A 20,269-nucleotide genomic window follows, 5' to 3' on the forward strand; every position below is an offset into this window, starting at 1 on the left:
AAAGGTCAAATTATCATTTAACAAAAATATTCAGAAAATTAAAAATTTATCATATTTTTTCCCCTAAGTTTTCTCGGTCAGTGAAGATCGAAAATGGAGCAAGAATGAGAGAAAAGTTAGGAAGGAGAGAGAACATCCTCATCGCTATCGTTTTTGGTAATCGACAATGTGTTGAAAAAATCCTAAAGAGAAAATATAAGTTTTTCAAACTTTAGGTAAGAGAATTTGTTAGTTTTTTAAATTTAAGGGATGAAAATGTGATAAATTTTTATTTTTTAAATATTTTTATTATATAATAATTTTACTTCTGATAATAATAATAAAATTTAACAAATAATAAATATTCAGAATTTTAATAATTAATAAGTAAAAAATAAGATTTGCGTAAAACATTTGGTGGGACAAAGTTATTTGGCCTTTTAAAAATAGATGAATATTATTTCACTATTGGACAGCACCTATACCTCTCCCCACCGAATAACACTAAAGCGGTGTTTAGTTTAAATAATATTTTATTATCAAAATAAAGAGATTATCTTAAAGATAGATTATTGTGAAGATTATTAAATATAAATGATTATTATGTTTGATAAAAATAGATGATATAAATTATTAATGTATTTAGTTAACAGTAATAAAAAAATACTAGTAAATTATTTTACTTAAATATTTTTTAATATAATTATTTTTAAATATTTTTTATATTAATTAAAAATAAATTTATTTTTATTTTAAAAATTAATAAATAATAATATAATTATAATAAAATAAAAATTAATTTGATAATTTTTTAATACATAAAATAAAAATATTAAATCATAAATTTTTGTACAACCGAGTGACAACATAGCTTCGGATTATGCTCTGACATCTCACTTCACTTTTCCCCAGTATGACATTGTTCCTGCTGAAATTCCAGTTCTTATGGCTGTCCTGTGATATGATTTTAAAAAAGTGCTTGATTTCATCAAGTACAAGAAAAACCCAGACACCATCCGCCAAAATCAAAGGCGTCAAGCAGGAAAATACGTAAGTTTAATCTTCCATTTCCATCTCATTGATTAATACCAAAATAGTTCAATCCGGATTCTGGACATCCAGTGTTACCAATAACATTATACTAATAATGCAAATTATAACTGTTAACATCAGTAATCCAATGTCTAATCTTTCTTCAGTTTGTGATGGAGTAACTAAGAAGCAAACAGTCAGCAGCACACTTACGGTATGTTTTGATAAGCTTTACCAAACCATTGAACCTGACCTCCAAACCGACAACCAGAGTACTTCGAGGTAACTCATCTCCAGTATGCTGAAAAGGACCTCAGCTGGTCAGGGGTCATGAATTCCAGGATACTAATGCTTCATAAGGAGAAATCTGCCACTCCAAAATCAAAAATAAGAAATCAATACCGACTAGGTGACCACCTCTTTTTCAAATAATTTTCAATGCATTGTATTTGCACAAAAATAATGAAGTTGACTAAAGATTAATCTAGAAGAAATATGCAACTTTTCTAACCTGGGAAGTTTTCCTTTCATTTCTTTTAGGACAGACAGAGCAACCAAGATAAAACAAATATGCAACTTTTCTAACCTGACTTCACGTTAGGAAAGATATCCAATTTGCTATTTGGCGAAGACCATTCTTCTAACGATTACAATTCTATCATTAAGTACTGTAGATCTTTCTTTATTGAAATTCTTATGGCACATTGAGTGGACAAACTAATGGAAGCAGTAAACATGGTTTAGCCATTTACGGTGGATGCCAATAGCCAACTATTAACATGGTTTATGTTAAAATATATTGAGTCTGTAAGTATGAAGATCGAAACTCATTTACACAAAACTAATTGGCTTATGTTAAGTTTCACTCTATCACATTTATATATCACTTACTTATATTATTTTGATTAGACATAAGATTTTAGTGTTCCAACACTCTCTCTCAAGTGCAATCACTATAAGTTGTTAGTCCACCGTTTGACTGGATGCATTGTCACTTCGTATCGAGATTACTTTAAACTATTAGACCCAAATTACTTTAGATTGTTAGACCCACCCATTTGGTTTTAGGCTCTAATATTATGTCGGAATACATTGGGTTTATAAGTGTGAAGGTTAAAACCCATATTACACAAAACCAATTTACTTGGGTGTCTAAAAGTATACTCAGGCAGTATTGATTTCAACAAACGCAAAATTAAAGCATTAACAAAATATAACCAAAATAAAGTTCATGGTAGACTTTGTTCTTCAAGAATAATGACCAACTGAATTTGCAAGGGAAAGTTCATCTTACACTGTTTCTGCAAGCATGTAGTAAAATGGAACAGGGGTTAACACTTGATGGTAATCATCTAGGAATAGATTTTTGATAACTGCACATCCTCTACGAACTAATTTTTTGCCATTGCTTTCCACGCCCTAGTATTCTCATTAAATATTCTTATTATTAGTTTGTTGCTCATCTTGATACACCAAAAACCAATGCTCATCTTGACACACCAAATATCAGTGCAGATGCTGGTCAATAGGATTCTCCTTCTCATCATTTTCACATAGCCAGTGAAAAAAACAAGTCACAACTTCAAAACAGAAAAAATGCACAATAGCATGTAGAAAATAACCATTGAGCTGCTTTCCAACAAACAAACATAATTCAACCCAATTAGCCTAGACGTGCACAGATAGAAAGTGAAACTAGAATGATGAATTTGCAGAAGCATGATTTTTTATGACAGAAAGTTTGTAAGACAAAAGTGTTGAAAATAACTACCAAGTACATTATTCCTCTTATAAAATTTAAGAAAGTTCTAATTATGCATCATAAGGAGCATTTAATGAATAAGCATGCTGTGTATACTAAGATGATACTTGAAGCACAAAATGATTGCTATGGTTAAAGCATTGTTGAAGGATAGCAATGTCGCACAATTCTCATTGCGAAATGCTTATGAAGTTAATACAGTATGTTACTCTGGCTATGCACTAACATTAGAAGCATGCTGAAATTATTTGGGGCAGACATAGACCCATTTCATATCTGCAGACCTAGAGTGTCGATGGGCCGGGCCAGGCTGGCTTAGGCTTGGCCCATCGGGCTAACGGGCCGGGTAGGGCCTAAAGCCCAAATAATGATGGGCTTTCGGGCCGGGCCAGTCCATTAATATATGAAGGCCCAAGACCCAACCCATATATAAATAGGCCTTAAATGGGTCGGGCCGGACTTTGAATATTTTTTAAAAAATTATTTAAAATTTTTAAATAAATCATTTTTCAAATTATAAAACATAAATAAATATATATTATAATAATATTCAAATGGATTGAATTCATTTGATACTTGATCTATTTGTAATATTTTGTAATGATAAAATTAAAATAAAAATAAAATTATAAACACAAAGAATTATTATTTATGAATTTAGATATCTTCTGAAAGATAATTAATGAGATTGAAAATATAATAAAATAATTGAGATTAGAGATTTGTAAATGAAAGTGAAAATGAAGAAAAATTAAATAGGTTTATATAAAATAAATTAATTAATTAAAAAATTAAAAAAAAAATAAAGGCCAAGGCTTCTGCCTTGTCGCAGAAGGTAGAAATTCTGCCAGCTAAAATTTAAAAAAAAAAATCTAAATAGTATCGGATTGGGTCGGGCTGGGCCAGCCCACAGATTTAATATTAAAGCCTGAGACCTGACCCAGCAGGCCCATGGGCCTAGCCCGACACACTACAGTATCGGATCAGACTTTCTCATGCCATGTTTTTTTTTCATGCTTCGTGCCGTGCCTCCATTCAATCCGGCCCAATTGACGTGTCTATGCAGACGAGAAGCATCAACTTTTAGAATCTGAGTGCAAATAGGACCCCATTCATAACCCCACAAGTATTCTGAGAATCGATTGAATGTATTTATTAACAAATATCCACTTTTCCTGAAGAGGAAAAACTAGGACAATAGATGTCAACATTCGATTAAAGAACAATATGCCCCAACAACATGCCTCATATAGCCAACTGCATTTGCTTATATTAGCAGTATCCATCTTCCTCTTCAATTCCATCCGCCGTTATCAAATAGTCTTCATCCATTTCCTCACTCACCCAATCTTCATCTTCCTCTTCTCCTTCCGAAAACATCGAAATCCTCACACCACCAAGCTCAGTTCTTTCAGCAACAAGCTCATTAACCACATTATCCAAATTCATCTCAACTTTCAAATCAAATCCCCCTTCAAACTGCCTAACCGAAAACAATTCATTGTCATTCCTTTCAATGCCCTCCTTAATCCATCTGTTAGGCACCAAATCCTTCTCTGTCACTTCCCCATTCTCCACCCCAATCCACGGCACCCACAAATCCGCATGCTGCCCCAATCCTCTATTTGAATCTCCCACCACCGTTCCCAAATTTGACTCTCTAGCTTTCCTCAACATCTCCTTAAAATCCTTATCATCTGACACCAAAACCATGCCGTCAATCCCTCTACTCATAGAATGCTGCATCTGTCTCTTCAATGGCCATTCCGCAGCTTGGGTTTTATCCTCAACTGTCTTAACAAACACACCAGCGGACCAGCCTCTTCAACGCCGATCCCAACCCAAAACCGACTTTCTGCCCGAACAAATTCTTCGCCGCCTCATTGCATTTCTCATTCCCACTAATATATCGCTCTTCATATTTCTGTCCCTCTTTCCCCTTTAACGATCTCTTTCGGTTCAATTTTTTTGCCGCTTCCGTTCATGTAACTGTTTGAAATGTTTCTTTGGATCATGATTGCTCTTACATTTGCGACCACACACTCTGCAAATGTACGGATCACTGGGGACAAAAACTCCTGTTCGTTTCAGAATGTCCAACGTTTTACGGTCACGGCTTTCCTCGATGACCCACTGAAGGAGGTGAATAAAAGCGTGACGGTTGGCGTAAGCAGAGATGTCTGCTACCTTCCCAAACTTCTCAGCTATCCGTCTTAACGACATGGCCGCATCGTACAGATGGCCACGCGGCGGCTTGTTATCGAGGTCCCACAAAACAATGACTTTGATGTTGTTTTTTTTGCCTTTGTGCGTGTAGACCCCTTGCTTGTTTCTGACCATGTCGATTTCGAAAGTTGCTGCGTGGCCATTTGAGCTGGCTTTGATGCAACATTGTGATGAGCATGAGGGTGATTTGAGTTTCCTTTTGAAATTGAAATTAGAGGGAAAATTGTAAAACGAAAGAGATTGAGAAAAATGGAGGTTTGTTTTGTGAAAAAGGGGTTTCAGAGGGAGAGTATCAAGAAAGTTGCAGAGGGAGACAGAATTCAATTTTCATTTTTTCGTAAAACGCGAGCGAGCGACCATGAGTGACATTCGGATAAGAGATGGAGATGGTCTTATGCAGATATTATCCGATTCGGATCTTAACCGGAGCGACCACCCCTAGTAGACTATCAAATTTTCTTTTAGCATTGTTATGTTCTTGAACCTCGCCTAATTTTAGCCTTCAAGAGTTCAGGAGGATGTCCAGAGAATCTGAATAAAAATGAAGAGTCTAATACTCTATGGTGATGCAATTGCGACGCCTAGTGATTGTCAAATGTCAAATTTTAATATCCCAAGTCTCACATTTTCCTTCCAATGAGGATTAAGTTAGAAACTATGTAGCCAATCATTCTTCTGCGAACTCCTGTCTGCAAGTAAAGAGACAAATGTGATGAATGAGCACTTACTTAAATGGTTTTGTCAAGTAAAAGATAATCCTCACGCCGGTTATAACCTTCTTTCAGTTTCCCTTTTCCTTTATAAAAAGTAGGGCTGGACTCGAGCCGAGCCAGCTCGAGCTCGACCTCAGCTCGGTCAAGCCCGAAACGAGCTAGAGCTGGCTCGGTAGATTTTTTTTTTTAAATTTTTATACAAAACGACATCGTTTTGATCAATATATATTAAAAATGATATCGTTTTGATAACGAAAAATGAGTTGAGCCGAATTCGAGTCCAAAACAAGCCGGTCTTAGTCGAGCTCGAGCCGAACTCGAGCCGCCCATATATGAACCACTCGAATCCAGCCCTAATAAAAAGGGCCAAAGAACAAATTCCCACCCAAGGTTTAATGATAGGACAATTGCCACCAATTAACTTTCAAAAACCCAAATATCTACCCATTTGCTGTTATAAATAGGGGTAAAATTGTTATTTAACTAAAAATATTAAAAAAATAAAATAGTATCACTTTTTTCCCCCACTCAAGGTTTGAAAAATTGCCATTTCCCCCCTAGGGTTTCATTCATTCTCTGACGACATTCTCCAGCCGACCTTCCGTCTATCAACGCTCCCTCTAGCCTCCATGACAAAAACGCAGTCATGAAGAGGCCACAAAAATGACAATTGGAAGCGACATCATTGAAGATTCGTCACGTAATGGATCATCTGGAAGCAACGTCTGAAGCTAACGATCTCAGATCAAGATTTAGGGTTTTAGACCAAGAGGAAAAGAGAAGTTGGAAGGGAGAAAGAACGCGATCGAAAATGGTGAAATCCGTCATCTCTGGTGATAGTTTCAAAACCTTAGGGGAAAAAGGTGATTTTTCAAACCTTCATGGGAGGAAATCAAATTTATAAACCTAGGGGGAAATAAATTATTTTTATTTTTATGAAATAATAATTTTACCCCTATTCATAACTATAAATGGGTGGATATTTTAATTTTTGAAAGTTAATAGGTGGGAATTTGTCCTTCATTAAAAGACCTCTGTTCAATGCCTGGCATCGCCATTTTTAAATTGACTTCAGTAACAGTCTGTTGTCATCTTTATGTTGCTCTTACATTTTCTATCTCATCTCTTTCTAACTACTCTTGTTTTCTGGTGCATTTCTAATAGTTTACTTCTCTAAATACAAAGTTCATTCGTCCAACTGTTTTCTTCAGAATGGAACATTATCTTTTAATATTGGGTATTCAACATAAATTATAATATAAACTTCATTAAAAACTAAGGAATTTGGATCCTTCTATGCTACTTAGCTCAGGCAGAAATGGGTTTTTTTTTTTACTTTCTTTTTCTTGTTTCTTTTTAATGATGTTTCTTGAATTATGGCAATTATCATCAGAGTTATGATAAAATCAGCTACTACCAAATGGGATAACTATAAATTAATTTGATGATTACTCTCATATTTGGTGGAGCTTGTTGCTTATAATACTTGAGCTTGGGCCATTGCTAAAATTATAAACAAAAAATGTATCTTTCATCTTTTAACTTTTGTAAACAATCCACTTGGATCAATGAGTATAATTTTTCCATCATAAAGATTGACCTGATTCATTTCATTGCCTTATACTTGAAGAAATTACTTAAGAAGAATATAATCAGAACAATTATATTGATAAATCACATGCTAATAGCCAAAAAAAAAAAATTAAATAAATAAAAGAAAGGAAACCCAATTGAAGTCCCACATTTGTTTTTTCCCCACATGCACCCCATAAAGGTTTAGGCTGCCCCTCAAATCAAATGCTTCTTGGCATGGGTAGCCTTTTGCTCTTCTTCCAAAGCTTAGAGTTGATCCCAAATGAGACAAATTTTCCATATGGAATATATAGGTACATATTCCTTCAGAATCCTGACAGTTTTTTTTTTTTTTGATGGAAAGTAACCAGGTTATATCATCTGCTCCAAAAACAAATGCAGGTTAATTAACTTAATTACATGAACCTGATGTGATTAACTTAACTGTCAGTCAGACAAAAAGCTGCCAACAGGTTTTGTTTGATCCATGTTACTTTTTCACTTTTTACCAGTCTCTGGATTACCAGTCAGACAATCCAATATATTTTTTTGTCCTTCTAGAAGAATATTTTTTTTTTGTTGGGAGAGGGGAGGGTTGAAGGGGAAAGACTTGAGTTTGCAAATAATTTAATAATGGAAAATGTATATAAATACAGGAAACGTTAAAACCACCTCTTTGCTACTTTACAGTTTCAGCTTACTCAATGCTTCTTGAACCAGTCTTAGTCCACGCACGCCTGCCCTTTCTTTGTTTTTCTCCTAATTTATTTCTCTCTTTCTTTACAAAATATTTCTCTGAACCGACCTTGTTAACCCACTTAAATTAACCGAAAAGCAACAAGAAGTCAATTTAAAAGAGATATGCTTCAATGGGAGACGTACTTGTGCTGGTGGCAGTTTCCGTAGGAGCTCTGTCAATCCTTTTGATCATGTTCATTTGGCGATGGTGTTGCTACAAGCAACCTAAGGAATTTATTGATGACAATGAAACTAGACGAGAAAGTCTTCAACTTGGGATTGCCCAAGTTCATCAATCGACTCTGCATAATCATCTTGATTTGGATAGCAATAGAAAAGGAAGCTATTATGTTTTTCGCCGGGGCGTTCCGACGAAGCCTTTGTTCAACTGGGCTGATCATCCGGCGCTTGTTACAGACGCTGTTGAAAATGGATGGTCCAGATTTGGGTTCACAAACTACACGTCGTCATCTCCATCATCTCGGTCAAGCCTGTTAGGATTATGTGCAGTCAGTGATTCTGGAAGAGAAACGCAAACTGACATAAGCTGGGAAGTATGCCAGGGATCAGCTGATTTTATGCAAAAGATTAGGCTAAATTCAGGGTTGAAGAATGTCAACATAAATAATCCTTCTATGTCTGCTGCTTCTGTTATTAGAACTGCTTTGCCTCTGCCAGGGCCACCCTTGGTAAACTCAGCTTTCCCTCAAGAGGCATTTTTTGAAATCACAATTCTACATTCTTGCGACGCCCATGAATCAATTGGAAAGTTCAGAGAAGGTGAGAAGATAAAACTCATCCAAGAAAATTCTAATGAAAATGCTAATTCAGAATCTCTAGTCCACGTTACCAGCACGCATAATATAAACAAGATTGAAGAATTGAAGCTTGCTGGAAAAGATGATAGCAAAGGTGAAGCAGTTATGTTATCTTTGGGACTCACTGCTGGCGGCTCCCTTCCTCTGAGACTCCCAGGAAGCTATCAAGGATCAATCGGATTCAACTCTAACGGGTCTGTGTATCTTGATGGTAAAGTCATTTTTCTTTTTGTCTTCTTTTAAATTTTGTTTGTCTGATATCAACAGTCACCATTTTTAATTCAAGTCATAAGTAAAACAGTGATAAACAATTAATCTCTGTGTTAGCAGTGACAAAGTGGCAACCCACTACCGAATGAATCAATCACCTAAAAGGTCCCAACAATGGTGAAAGATAATGAGAAAAGGCCCACCATATGACATGGTCATGAATTATAATAGCTTAATAATATTTTATTTGTTTATGCTAAGATCCTTTTACAGAACCATCCTTCAATAGTGTTCGATGTATATGAAGTAGGTATAAAGCCGTTGACCCAAATTTATAAAAATTAATGCTATATGATCTGTACAACTAAAATTTTAATAGTTCATTTCAGCCTTCTTAATGCTCAAGTGATTCTTTATGCTGGCCATAAGAATTTTATCTATTATTTTTTTATGACAAGTTCAGTCACGTTTTCTCTTTTTCAGGAATTAAGCTAGCCTTTGAATCCGAAAAGACGGAATGGGGAAGAGCAGATAAGGTGATTGGATGTGGGTTTGATCCAGGGCAAAAGAAGGTGTTTTTCACAGTGGACACAGAGCTTGTGCATGTAATACATTGCAAGTCTGAGGAATTTGGGTCTCCTTTGTATCCAACAATTGCAGCAAATTACGATGTTATGGTGCTTGTCAATTTTGGACAAAGCGCCTTCACATATGCACCAGCAAATGCTCAAAGGACATCAAATCCCTGCTTCATTGGCCCTCTTGTAAATTCCCCAGCTGCTGCTCTTGGATATGAAGATAGCAAAGAGCTTTTCTCCATGGGAAGAATTGACTCTCAGTGGCTTAACCGATCCACAACCAAAGCCGGAAATGGCCCAGGCAATCATGATAGAAGATCAGATTTTGATGAGGAGTCTGAGGCTGATTTGTTTGAAATTGTTTTGGATAGAACTGGAAGATCCCCAAACGAGGCGTTGTACCTACAAGAATGATCGACAGATTTTGGCGTTGGTGCCATCCAGTTAGTCTTGTTTTTGGTTTGGATCTTGTGGTTCTTGTGCATATGACTCTTCACATCAACTTTATCTTCCAAATACATAGACGGAGAATCATACTTCTACAGAGAGAAAATCAAGCATTCATTTCTTTATACATACTCGATACCAATGTTTAATTAAACATGCCAATTTATTGATCTTTTTAATATGCCTTCTCACACAATAAATAAAGGTCCGTTGTGAAATTCTTTTTCTGTAATTGACACAAAGTTTATGCCAGATTGATTCAAAGTCTGAGCCTTTTTTTAAATAAAATTAGAAAGACCTGTCCTGGATGGACCAAGGACATAAAGACAGGATGCTCATCTTACTATGGAATTGACAGTAAGAAAGGTTTTTAATGGATTGGAATATAGTGTTTTGATTAATGGATGCATAGACTTGATTAACACTTCGACAACGAAGTAATAAAAAAAATACTAAAAACAGAGGTAGATGGAATGGGTGGAAGACCAAGAATAAGAATAGGATGCTTCAAAATATATTTGTTGGCAGCATGTTGTGCATTTATATGATTGAAAATAAGAGAAGGGCCACATCAACTCCAAATTCAATATTGCTTGCTTGAAAGAACCCTCCCAACAATTCAATGAATCAACAGTCAAGCCTAAAATGACCAGTCATATTATCACTAATGGACTGCCCATGTTTAATGAACACCTACCGCATACCACAAACACAAACAAAACCAATAATAATGTCATATATAATTCATTATCTATTGGTCAATTTCAGCAAGCAGGGAGAATAAAATTTTCTTGTATGTGAAGATGGCAAGTCATCACCTTACAATGACATGAAGACTCTAACTGAGAATAATAAAATACATAAAAAGGCTTCAGCACTGGAATGTATATGACGTGCACGAACCAATAGTAACTAAACCCTATTGACTTTTATCAGTTAATTATTCAAAAAACCCATCACAAAACACACAACCCTACACTTTCAAGTCTACATGCTTTGAGATTCATCTCAATTTGTTAATTTGCCATCGAAAATGGTGCTGCAAACAACCGTGGCACATGCATGGGCCATTCCCTGTTTCCTTTTTCTACACCTTTCCTGAAGGTTGTCACCCTCTAACACATATAGGGTTTTTAAAGCAAATCAACTTCTTTGAACCTAAACTATTCTTTCTGCAATTACACGTGCAGTCTATGCTGAAAGATATATAATCTTAAATGAGCATCTGTCATAACATACAGTTAAGTAAAGCATCAAATAACTTCTGATTTTTTATAGTAAATTACTTCATGTACTTAATTAGAAAAACAAATCTTACCTCGATAGAGTGTTAGCATAAATCATTCCATCCCCAAGGGTATCCATAGTAACGCAGAAGCAATTCCAAACATCTTACAAAAACATTTCTTAACAGAAATAGGCAACAATTATGCCCAAAGAAAACATTCAATTACTACTAATAATTAAGCTGCTCCACTTTTGCACAGAGAGTTACACATGAACAATGCAGGTGATACGAATGAGTAAATCATATCCAACAACGCAAGCATACATCATAGAGAAGGTGGATACTGCTTGGCTTGTTGTCGCACCCTTCTCTTGTACTCAGTAGGATCCTAAAAATGTCAATGACACATTTATTAGAAAGTTTTATATCTTCAAGAACAAGAACAAGACACTGAAGGTAAACAAAGAATTGCAATCTTATAAGGACAGAAAATGACCTGGATGAAAAGCTGATACCCATCAGTTTGTGCAGGATCAGCAGGATTAGGCTGGTCCAGCAAATCCTGAATGCCCACCAAAATTTGCTTCACTGTAATGGCGGGTCTCCACCCCTACAGAAAACTACCTGTTAGTTAAAACTTATAGTATAATTGATCTAATACTAGACATGATTTGCAAGTACAAAAAAAAAAAAGCAGAAAAGAACGTACATGGTCCTCATTAAGGATTGACAGGCATACAGTTCCAGAAGGGTAGACATTAGGGTGGAAGAAACCTTGCGGAAACTTGCATTTTGGGGGTTTGCTCGGGTAATCTTCACTGAAGTGGAGAGTAAGTGGGAAAAAGCCACCTTCCCAATCAGTCTGCAAAATCAGAATGGTCAATAATGCTCAAAGCATGCAGTAGCAACATCTATTGGCACTAAATAATAAGCACTTTCACATATTCCTAAAGGTTGAACATCAAAGTACGTCATTATCTGTCTCCACCAAGACACATAAACACCATAGCATAAACCCAAAAGCAATAGGTATAGATGTCATTACAATATCCTTCTCAATCTCCATCTGACAATGCTAAAATCCCAAAGGATGAAACATGATAATCTTAGAAAAACTAACATGCTATTCGTGGAAGCAATGTGCACACAAATTAAGCATTGTATGATCCTAATTACAAATGTAACAAGAAACGTGAAAGCCACAACAAATCAGGGTATCAAATGAAAAGGAATTTTAGCTCCATAGACCATACGGGCATATATTATAAATTGAAGTGTGAAATATGTTAGTCTCAATTTAACGACATGTTACCATCCAAAAGCCAAAAGTACACAGCTAATTTCTTCTAAGAAATTCCTTTTATAGTCCAGCAATTCAAGAGTTAAAAAAAGGGTATCTTATCTCACTAAAAAAATCAAACCCAGCTTTTAAAGAAAAATAAATAAAAACACTGACCCCGGCCTTGCCAGGAATAATACACTCCCAGACCATCAAATTCACGGAGCCATCTTTAGCCGTTTCAGGCTTGGCCACAAAACCCTAAAAGAGGAAATCAAACACATTGTTAAAAACAAAATTCTACGGAGAAAAAATGGAACTACAGAAATGAAAATAGCTGTATGTTCGAGTAAGAATTGAAGAACATTTACATGAGGATGATTCTTGCGCCATGATTTTCGCTCCTCGGCAAGACGGCCACGTGCGATACCACCAGACATTTTGATGATGATGTTTGATCAATTGAACTAACGATGTCAATCGCCTCTTTCTCTGCAAAAAGGAAAAAAAAAAAAGTTTATGAAATTGAAACAATATTGACTTACAATATTCCATTCCAAGGTCGAGCTGAGGCTTACGCAACTTGGAAGCTTCGTTGTGACTATGACTCGAAGATATATTTCGTCTACTTCCTATATTTTTTAACATATTAATATATTATTTTATTTTTACATTTTACAGTTTTTTAAAGGAAAAGAACTATTTCCCACCCAATTTTTAGTCAATTTTCAAACCTACATCTATGGAAGATGAAAAACCCCTATTTTCACCTATAACCAAATTGTCACCCAAACTTTTAATTAGGGACAGGGGTAAAATCGTTATTTTAATTATAAATTTTAAAACTTTAAAATTTTACCATTTTCCCCCTCCAGGTTTTAAAAACTAACATCTCAACCCATCCTCAAAGTTTAAAAAATCTAGATTTTACCGCTAGGGTTTGCTTCCTTCACCGACCATCACAAATGACTAACGCATTTCATCAATCTCTCATCTCCGACTACAAAGAACGACGAAGGATGACCCTTCGTCGCTCAGATCTGGGCGATAAAACATCATCCAGATCTAGAAGAACGACGTTTCGTTGTCGCATCGTGCGACGAGGAGATGAAGATCTCTTCATTACACCACCGTCGTCGCACCAGGAGAAGGAGGAGGTCGGAGACGACGTCGGAAGATGAAGTTGAAGAATGGGATTAAAATGCTATTTTTGAAAGTTATGGGGGGCGGCTGCGTTTTGAAAAATATGGAAACCCTAGGTTTGGGGTGAAAATATTACTTTTCAAAGTTTAAAAACTTTAGATAAAGGTGAAATGTTAGTTTCTAAAACCTAAGGGGAGTGAAAAGTAATAAACTTTATAACTTTTTAATATAAACAGTAAAATGAGTATTTTACCTCTTCTTTTAACAGAAAAAATTAACAGAAGTTTGCCTATAGGTGGGAATAGAGGTTTTTCATCTCCTGTGGATATACGTTTGAGAATTGCGTAAAATTTAGGTGAGAAATAATCTTTTTCCCTTTTTTAAAAGAAAATTTAATTAGATTAACCTGAAATTGATCGTATTTATTTTTGTTATACAGATATAACATATCTCTAATTAAATAATAAAATATCTTTTTTTATGGAATCTGTCCATTAATCAAGGTTTGATGTGGCCCGCTCGAACTTGTTAAATTAGCTCTGAATTGAATTCACACTAAAAGATTTGTTTTATTTTGTAAACTGAATCAGATTTGTTTTATTTTGTAAACTGAATCAGATTTGTTTTATTTTGTAAACTGAATCAAACTTAAATTATAAGATGTTTAACTTAGTTTAGTTTAAATTTATAATTTGAATTGATAATTAAAATTTATGGTTTAATTTGATTCAAATTTATAATTCGAATTAATAGATTAAATTTGTGATTTAGTTTGATTCAAATTCATGAGTTTTTTTTATTTTGAAGCTTTTTTTAATAAATAAAAATAGGTTAATTCCAAAATGCATGCGTTATTCAAAATAAAAAAACTAATACATAAAATTTAAAAATTATATGCTAAAAAACACCCAAATAAAAAAGGCCAAAAAATTATTTTCCACCCAAGTTTTAACCTAATCTTAAAAGTACACTAACGACAGTTTAAAAACTCAAACACTCATTCATGGGGTAACTTATACTAGAATTTTCAGTTAGAGGTAAAGTTAAAATTGTTATTTTACTATTAAACCCTAAAAATTTATATCATTTCCCCCCTTGGTTTAGAAAACTAACAATCTCTCCTCATAATTTAGTTTTGAAAATTCACTTATTTTCTCATTTCTAGGTTTTATCTCCAATGGCTTAGGGAATTCAATTGCAAATCTTCTCCAATGAAAGACAACCAAATTGGGAAGATGCGATGAAGAATGATGTTTCATCTAGATGATGCAACAAAGTGTCGTCCTTCTTCACATCTTTCATATCCGAACAATGAACATCGTCCTTCGTGATGGTGGGTGGTCATCTTTTGTCGTCGAATTTGAAAGATTGGTAAAAAGTACTGGCCATTGACCAGAATGGTGGTGGCTGAAGAAGAGAAACAAATCCTAAAGGTGAAATGTTAACTTCTCAAACTTTAAAAATATGGTGAAATATTAGTTTTTAAAACCTGGGGAGAAAAGATATTAACTATTAAAGTTTCAGTGTTTAGTAGTAAAATAACAATTTTACGCTTACTTATAACTGAAAATTTTAATAAAAGTTAGTCTATGAGTGAATGTTTAGATTTTTAAATTATTACGGGTATATTTTTAGGATTGAGTTAAAACTTGGGTGAAAAATAGTCTTTTAGCCAATAATGAACATTCAATTTGTCTCCTATGATAAAAATATCAAAAAAACCCTCTGAAATTAAAATTTTCGAAATACACCCATCATGCAATCCTGCATGGTGAAAAATCCCAAAAACCCCCACTATGTGAGCTCGCGTGATAAGTGTTTAAAAACGAGCAATATCATACATGCTCACTACGCTTATGTGTGTCATATTGGTTTGCTATATTAAAACCTCATTCACTTTAAGAAGAATTTGAAATTGAAAGGCTTTGTTTCTAAAGATGCAATTAACAATCTATCAAGATTAAATGGCAGATTATCATCACTGAAATTTATCCAGCATTGTAGCTTCACTCTTGTTCACCGAAAAGTCATGGCTTTTACTGGATATATTCATTCAACTCGAGAAACTAAACTAACTAGCTCAAGCGTTGGCCCGGATACCGATGTGGAGGAGGAAGATGAGCGCATTAACGAGTTTTTGTCACGGTTTGTAAGGATAATGCGTAAGAAGATGGCTGAAGCATATTAGTGTTTTGACTCTTTTGATGTAGTTGATATTAAATGAATTATTGTGTCGGTGTCAGAACTTGTGTTGAGTGAAAAATCTTTTCAAACACACAATCTTGACTACTCAAAGCTTATTGAAGATCTTGCCAATAGAAGAATAAGAATGGTATTGTGCCCGATATTTTGACAGCCACTGTGCTGGTTCACATGTTTAGCTAGGCAGGCAACCTCGATCGTGCTAAAGAAGCATTTGAAAGCTTGAGGATCCATGACTTTCAAACCAGACATGAAGGTCTACAACTCAATGATCATGGCATATGAAAATGATGTCCAACCAAAGTTGGGTGAGACATTGATCAGAGAGAGGGAGCAAGAGACATCAAACCTTTAAAGGAGATTTATTTAGCATTGCTACAGTCCTTTGCCCAACGTGGTGGTGCTGTTAGTGGAGCTGGAAGAATTGCAACAAGCATGCAATTTGCAGGATTCCAGCCAATTTTGGTTGTACCTTGTTTGTGGAGGCTTATGGACAAGCTGGTGACCCTGATCAGGCAAAAAGAAACTTTGATTACATGATAAGACTAGGGCACAAGCCTGATGATAGGTGCACTGCTAGCATGATTGCAGCGTATGAGAAGAAGAATTTATTGGATAAGGCCTTAAGCCTCTATTTGCAGCCTGAGAAGGACGGCTTCATGCCTGGACCTGCTACTTATACTATTCTTGTGGATTGGTAGGGTAAGCTGCAGATGCTGAACAATTATTGGGTAAGATTTCGGAGAAAGGTGAGGTTCCACCTTTTAAGCTTAAAGTAAGCCCTTGTGATATGTATGCAAGGGCTGGGATTGAGAAGAAAGCTCTTCAGGCTCTGGGGGTTCTAAAATTTAAGGAGGAGCAAATAGAGCGTGGTGATTTTGAGAGGATTATAAATGGGCTTATCGCAGGTGGGTTTTTGCAAGATGCTCTACACTTACATGGGAGGATGGAGGCGCAAGGGTACGCACTACTGGGCAGTTAAAGGTAGCACTAAAGGCATCTGAATCCTTCAGCCGCAAAAGACCAACTTTGAAATAATAACGCTTTTCAAGCCTTTCGCTGCGAGAGATGGCCAAGGGAATATATTGATTTACTCCACAACGAAGTTAGTCAAGCCTTTTGTCTACGTTAGGGCTAGAGTTTATGTGAGAAAGAAAAATAGAGCCAGGTCAGCAAGAGCAGCAAAGGCAGAGATCTCAAATGTCAGCAATCAAGGAATGACAGCTGCAGAGCCTCAAGAGAGGGAGCAAGTAACAGAGAACCATCTTCCTACAGTATGTGCAGCAGGTCCTCAACTAACACAATGGACTATAGAGGAATTTAGGTATGAGTTGGCATCGGGAGAATGGAAGAAGTACGGTGAGAAGGGAGTGGATATATCAGTCCTCGGGAAGGAAGAGGTAGGCAAGGAAAATTGGGAAAACTCAGAGGGAAGGAGAGAGAGCCAGCCTCTCTGGTAGCTGGAAGAGATTGGGTTCTGGAACTGCCAAGTTTTGTGAAAGGAACAGCTGGGATTGTGGATTTTGTTAAGCTGTATTTTGCTGTGCATGAATACAAATGAATGTAAATGTGCTAGACTGAGTTTTGAATCGTTTGTAATCGATTCCATATTCTCATAAAATCAATACAGAAGTTGCTGTTCAGTTTAGTACTGTTCGATTCAATATTTACACACAAGATTCTCAATTACAAATACAACATCCATATCCAAATCTGATTTTTCCAGCTCACTGGGTGCTTCTGAAAACTGGAGGAATCTGCTGCTGAGGAGTCTGCAGGTGTTAGTTCCAGGTGAGTCCGTCCTTGATACCTATCAGTCTACATCATCTTTTTGATCTTACTCTGTTCCGTGGTGGTGTTATGTCTAAAGAGGTTTAATACATTCTTCTGTGTTCTTTAACCCAATTAACTGGCCTTTTGTAACAATTACTTGAAAGAGATAACTTCCTTTTCATTTTCCTAATCGTGCTTTCATGTCATCAACTTTTGTTCTAAGTCGCAGACTGATGCTTCATATCAATTGAAATGCTAACGGTGTAATTTAGAATAAGAAATTTACTATTATGAAAGATATTTTTGATATTCTTTTGAGGGATTTTAACATATTGTGGTTTCTGATATCTTGGAATTCCAAAAACTTGAAGTGAAAATTTTCGGCAAATTAGAATTTTCTTGTCTAGTCATGAAAATGGTTTATGTATACAAACAGTTAATTTTTTTTGTAAATTGGAAAAGAGAACTTTATTCCAGTGCATATAGCCCATCAATTATCTTGTGATTCGAACTTTGTACATATTGTGTTACAGGGTCTGAAGCTTTTTGGATACACTTAATTTTTTTTCTGGTTTGCCTTTCTTAGCCTACATTTTAACTTTTTATAGCAGTCTCTTCCTGATTTCTAATAGATGTCTCCTTTTATGAATTCATTCAATCGCTTCAGTTCTCCACTTGGCTGATCCACCACCGCACAGACCAAATCTACAATAGAAATCTGATCCACCACTGCACAGACCACATCTACAATAGAAATCATCCCCACTATATTTCCATCTATTACCGGAAGTTGGCTTATCTGGTTGTCGGTCCACATAAAAATCCAAAATTTACGTTAATGTTTGCCATTCAATCAAACACAAAATTACTAACTTCCTAACAAGTGCTCTTCATCTAATTAGCTGCCATAAGCTGCATTGCTTGAAGAATGTTTTCACCAGATGGCAGTGTAATCGATTTGCTCTGTTAACAATTCCAGCATTCAAGATGTGTATAGATAATAGAATGAAAAATTTTTGGGTCAGAAACAAAAAATAAAAAGAGTTTAAGGAGAGCAAGGATAGAACCTCCTGTGTCATGACTTCCCAACCCTTGTGTATATGGGTGATCTTCCCTGCCCAATAATCTTCCACAGATAGTCTGCTGTCAGTTCATATTTATTTAAGTGTCCAGAAAGAATAAGTAGGATGAATATTCGGCCATGTAGTAGGATGAATATTTATTTAATTAAGGGTTTTGGCTAACTGGGCTGGCATTTTTATTTAGCAGAACAGACTGTGAAAGAAAGCAATCATATGATATGAGCTTATTGTTGTGGTTCAAATCCAACATATAAACCAAAGCCCAATACAGAAACAGGTGGAATGGAACAATAAAAGTATTTTTAGGTACCCATTTGTTGTTACACCTTTACCAGTGATGTATGGGCGTGACACATGTGTCTCCACTCTCTTAAAAGTCCAAACGTTTTAACTTTCAAAGAGATGGACAGCTTTAGCAATAAGCAGCATTGCAGTTTATATCCAAGACAAAGCATGATGGTGAAAAAAAAAAAAAGACAACTAAAGGAAACACAATTAGTTTTCATATATTCGCTTTGGTTGACAAGAGGGCAACAATCATAGGTAATTATGCCCTTGGGAATCATATCATATCCCCTATGAAACCTTAGATTATGTTTGTTGTACTTCACGGATAAATACCAGGTATGGGATTGGATACTTAGATAGGACAAGTTAGTTTAATAAGGGCTTCAATTATTCTTGTAAATAAACAAGAGTTGCTTATTTTTTTTATTGTAAAATAAGACAGCTAGGTAATGATTAAACGTCAGTGATTGAGAATACATACATACATGTAAAGGACATGGGGTCATATGATACAAAACACTTGAAAGAAGCTGGTTGGAATAGCAGAATTTTGAGTAAGGTTAGATTTGAATCGAGTCTGTTCGAGTTCGAGCTTGAACTTGGCTCAAATAAGTCTGAAACAAGCCAACCCTATACGAGCTCGAGCTATTCGTTAAATTTTTCAATTAAAAATTTTGATACAAAATAACGTTATTTTGATAATATATATTAAAACGATATCGTTTTAATAACAAAAAATAAATCAAATCGAATTTGAATCAAGTTCGAACTTGATTTTTATAAGCTCGAATTCGAACTCAAGCTCAATTATATATAAACCGAGTCGAGCTCGACTCAAACTCGATTCGACTCGAATCCAACCCTAATTTTGAGATGAGATATACCAAGTTTCAATCTCAACAGAATTTTGGATTGGATGAGTATAATATTTGTGGTTGGTAAGAAATGAGCCAAATTAGTAGGTGTTAGTGCTTAAAAATGGGGTCTCCATGTAAATGGGAAAATCCAATGAATGAAGAATTAGGTTGTGAAAAAGAAACGTTGCTTTCAGAGATGCCTTCTCCATTTTCCTCATACTTGTGGTTTTGCAGTAGATTGCTTAACTTACAGTCTATCTACCACATCAAGAAAAGGAGACCCTGGCTTGCAGCTTTCTTTATTTTCCTATAACACTCGGGGCAAATTAACATTCTGTCCCT

At 35.4% G+C, this 20,269-nt stretch overlaps 2 protein-coding genes and 2 pseudogenes across 3 annotated transcripts; 2 read left to right on the forward strand and 2 right to left on the reverse strand.

The window, feature by feature from the left end:
• Nucleotides 1–3,900: 3,900 nt before the first annotated feature.
• On the reverse strand, nt 3,901–5,128 carry LOC123228555 (annotated as a pseudogene).
• Nucleotides 5,129–8,001: 2,873 nt separating this feature from the next.
• LOC123228639 lies at nt 8,002–10,304 on the forward strand. The gene is made up of 2 exons (XM_044654089.1): nt 8,002–9,051; nt 9,534–10,304. The coding sequence occupies exons 1-2, from the start codon at nt 8,154–8,156 to the stop codon at nt 10,040–10,042; spliced, it is 1,407 nt and encodes a 468-aa protein (XP_044510024.1). The 5' UTR covers nt 8,002–8,153; the 3' UTR covers nt 10,043–10,304.
• Nucleotides 10,305–11,374: 1,070 nt separating this feature from the next.
• On the reverse strand, nt 11,375–13,230 carry LOC123228640 (SUMO-conjugating enzyme SCE1-like). Of its 2 annotated transcripts, none has more exons than XM_044654090.1 (6): nt 13,161–13,230; nt 12,954–13,074; nt 12,760–12,843; nt 12,013–12,165; nt 11,800–11,913; nt 11,375–11,691 (listed from the first exon to the last, which is right to left on the reverse strand). In XM_044654090.1, exons 2-6 carry the CDS (start codon nt 13,020–13,022, stop codon nt 11,629–11,631), a joined length of 483 nt encoding a protein of 160 aa, XP_044510025.1. In that variant the 5' UTR covers nt 13,023–13,074; nt 13,161–13,230; the 3' UTR covers nt 11,375–11,628. The 2 variants fall into 2 exon arrangements, with proteins under 2 accessions (XP_044510025.1, XP_044510026.1); XM_044654091.1 differs by having other exon boundaries at nt 13,166–13,203.
• Nucleotides 13,231–15,754: 2,524 nt separating this feature from the next.
• LOC123229627 lies at nt 15,755–17,910 on the forward strand (annotated as a pseudogene).
• Nucleotides 17,911–20,269: the final 2,359 nt, after the last annotated feature.

The sequence above is a fragment of the Mangifera indica genome, chromosome 11 (assembly GCF_011075055.1).
Source record: "Mangifera indica cultivar Alphonso chromosome 11, CATAS_Mindica_2.1, whole genome shotgun sequence".
NCBI lineage: Eukaryota > Viridiplantae > Streptophyta > Magnoliopsida > Sapindales > Anacardiaceae > Mangifera > Mangifera indica.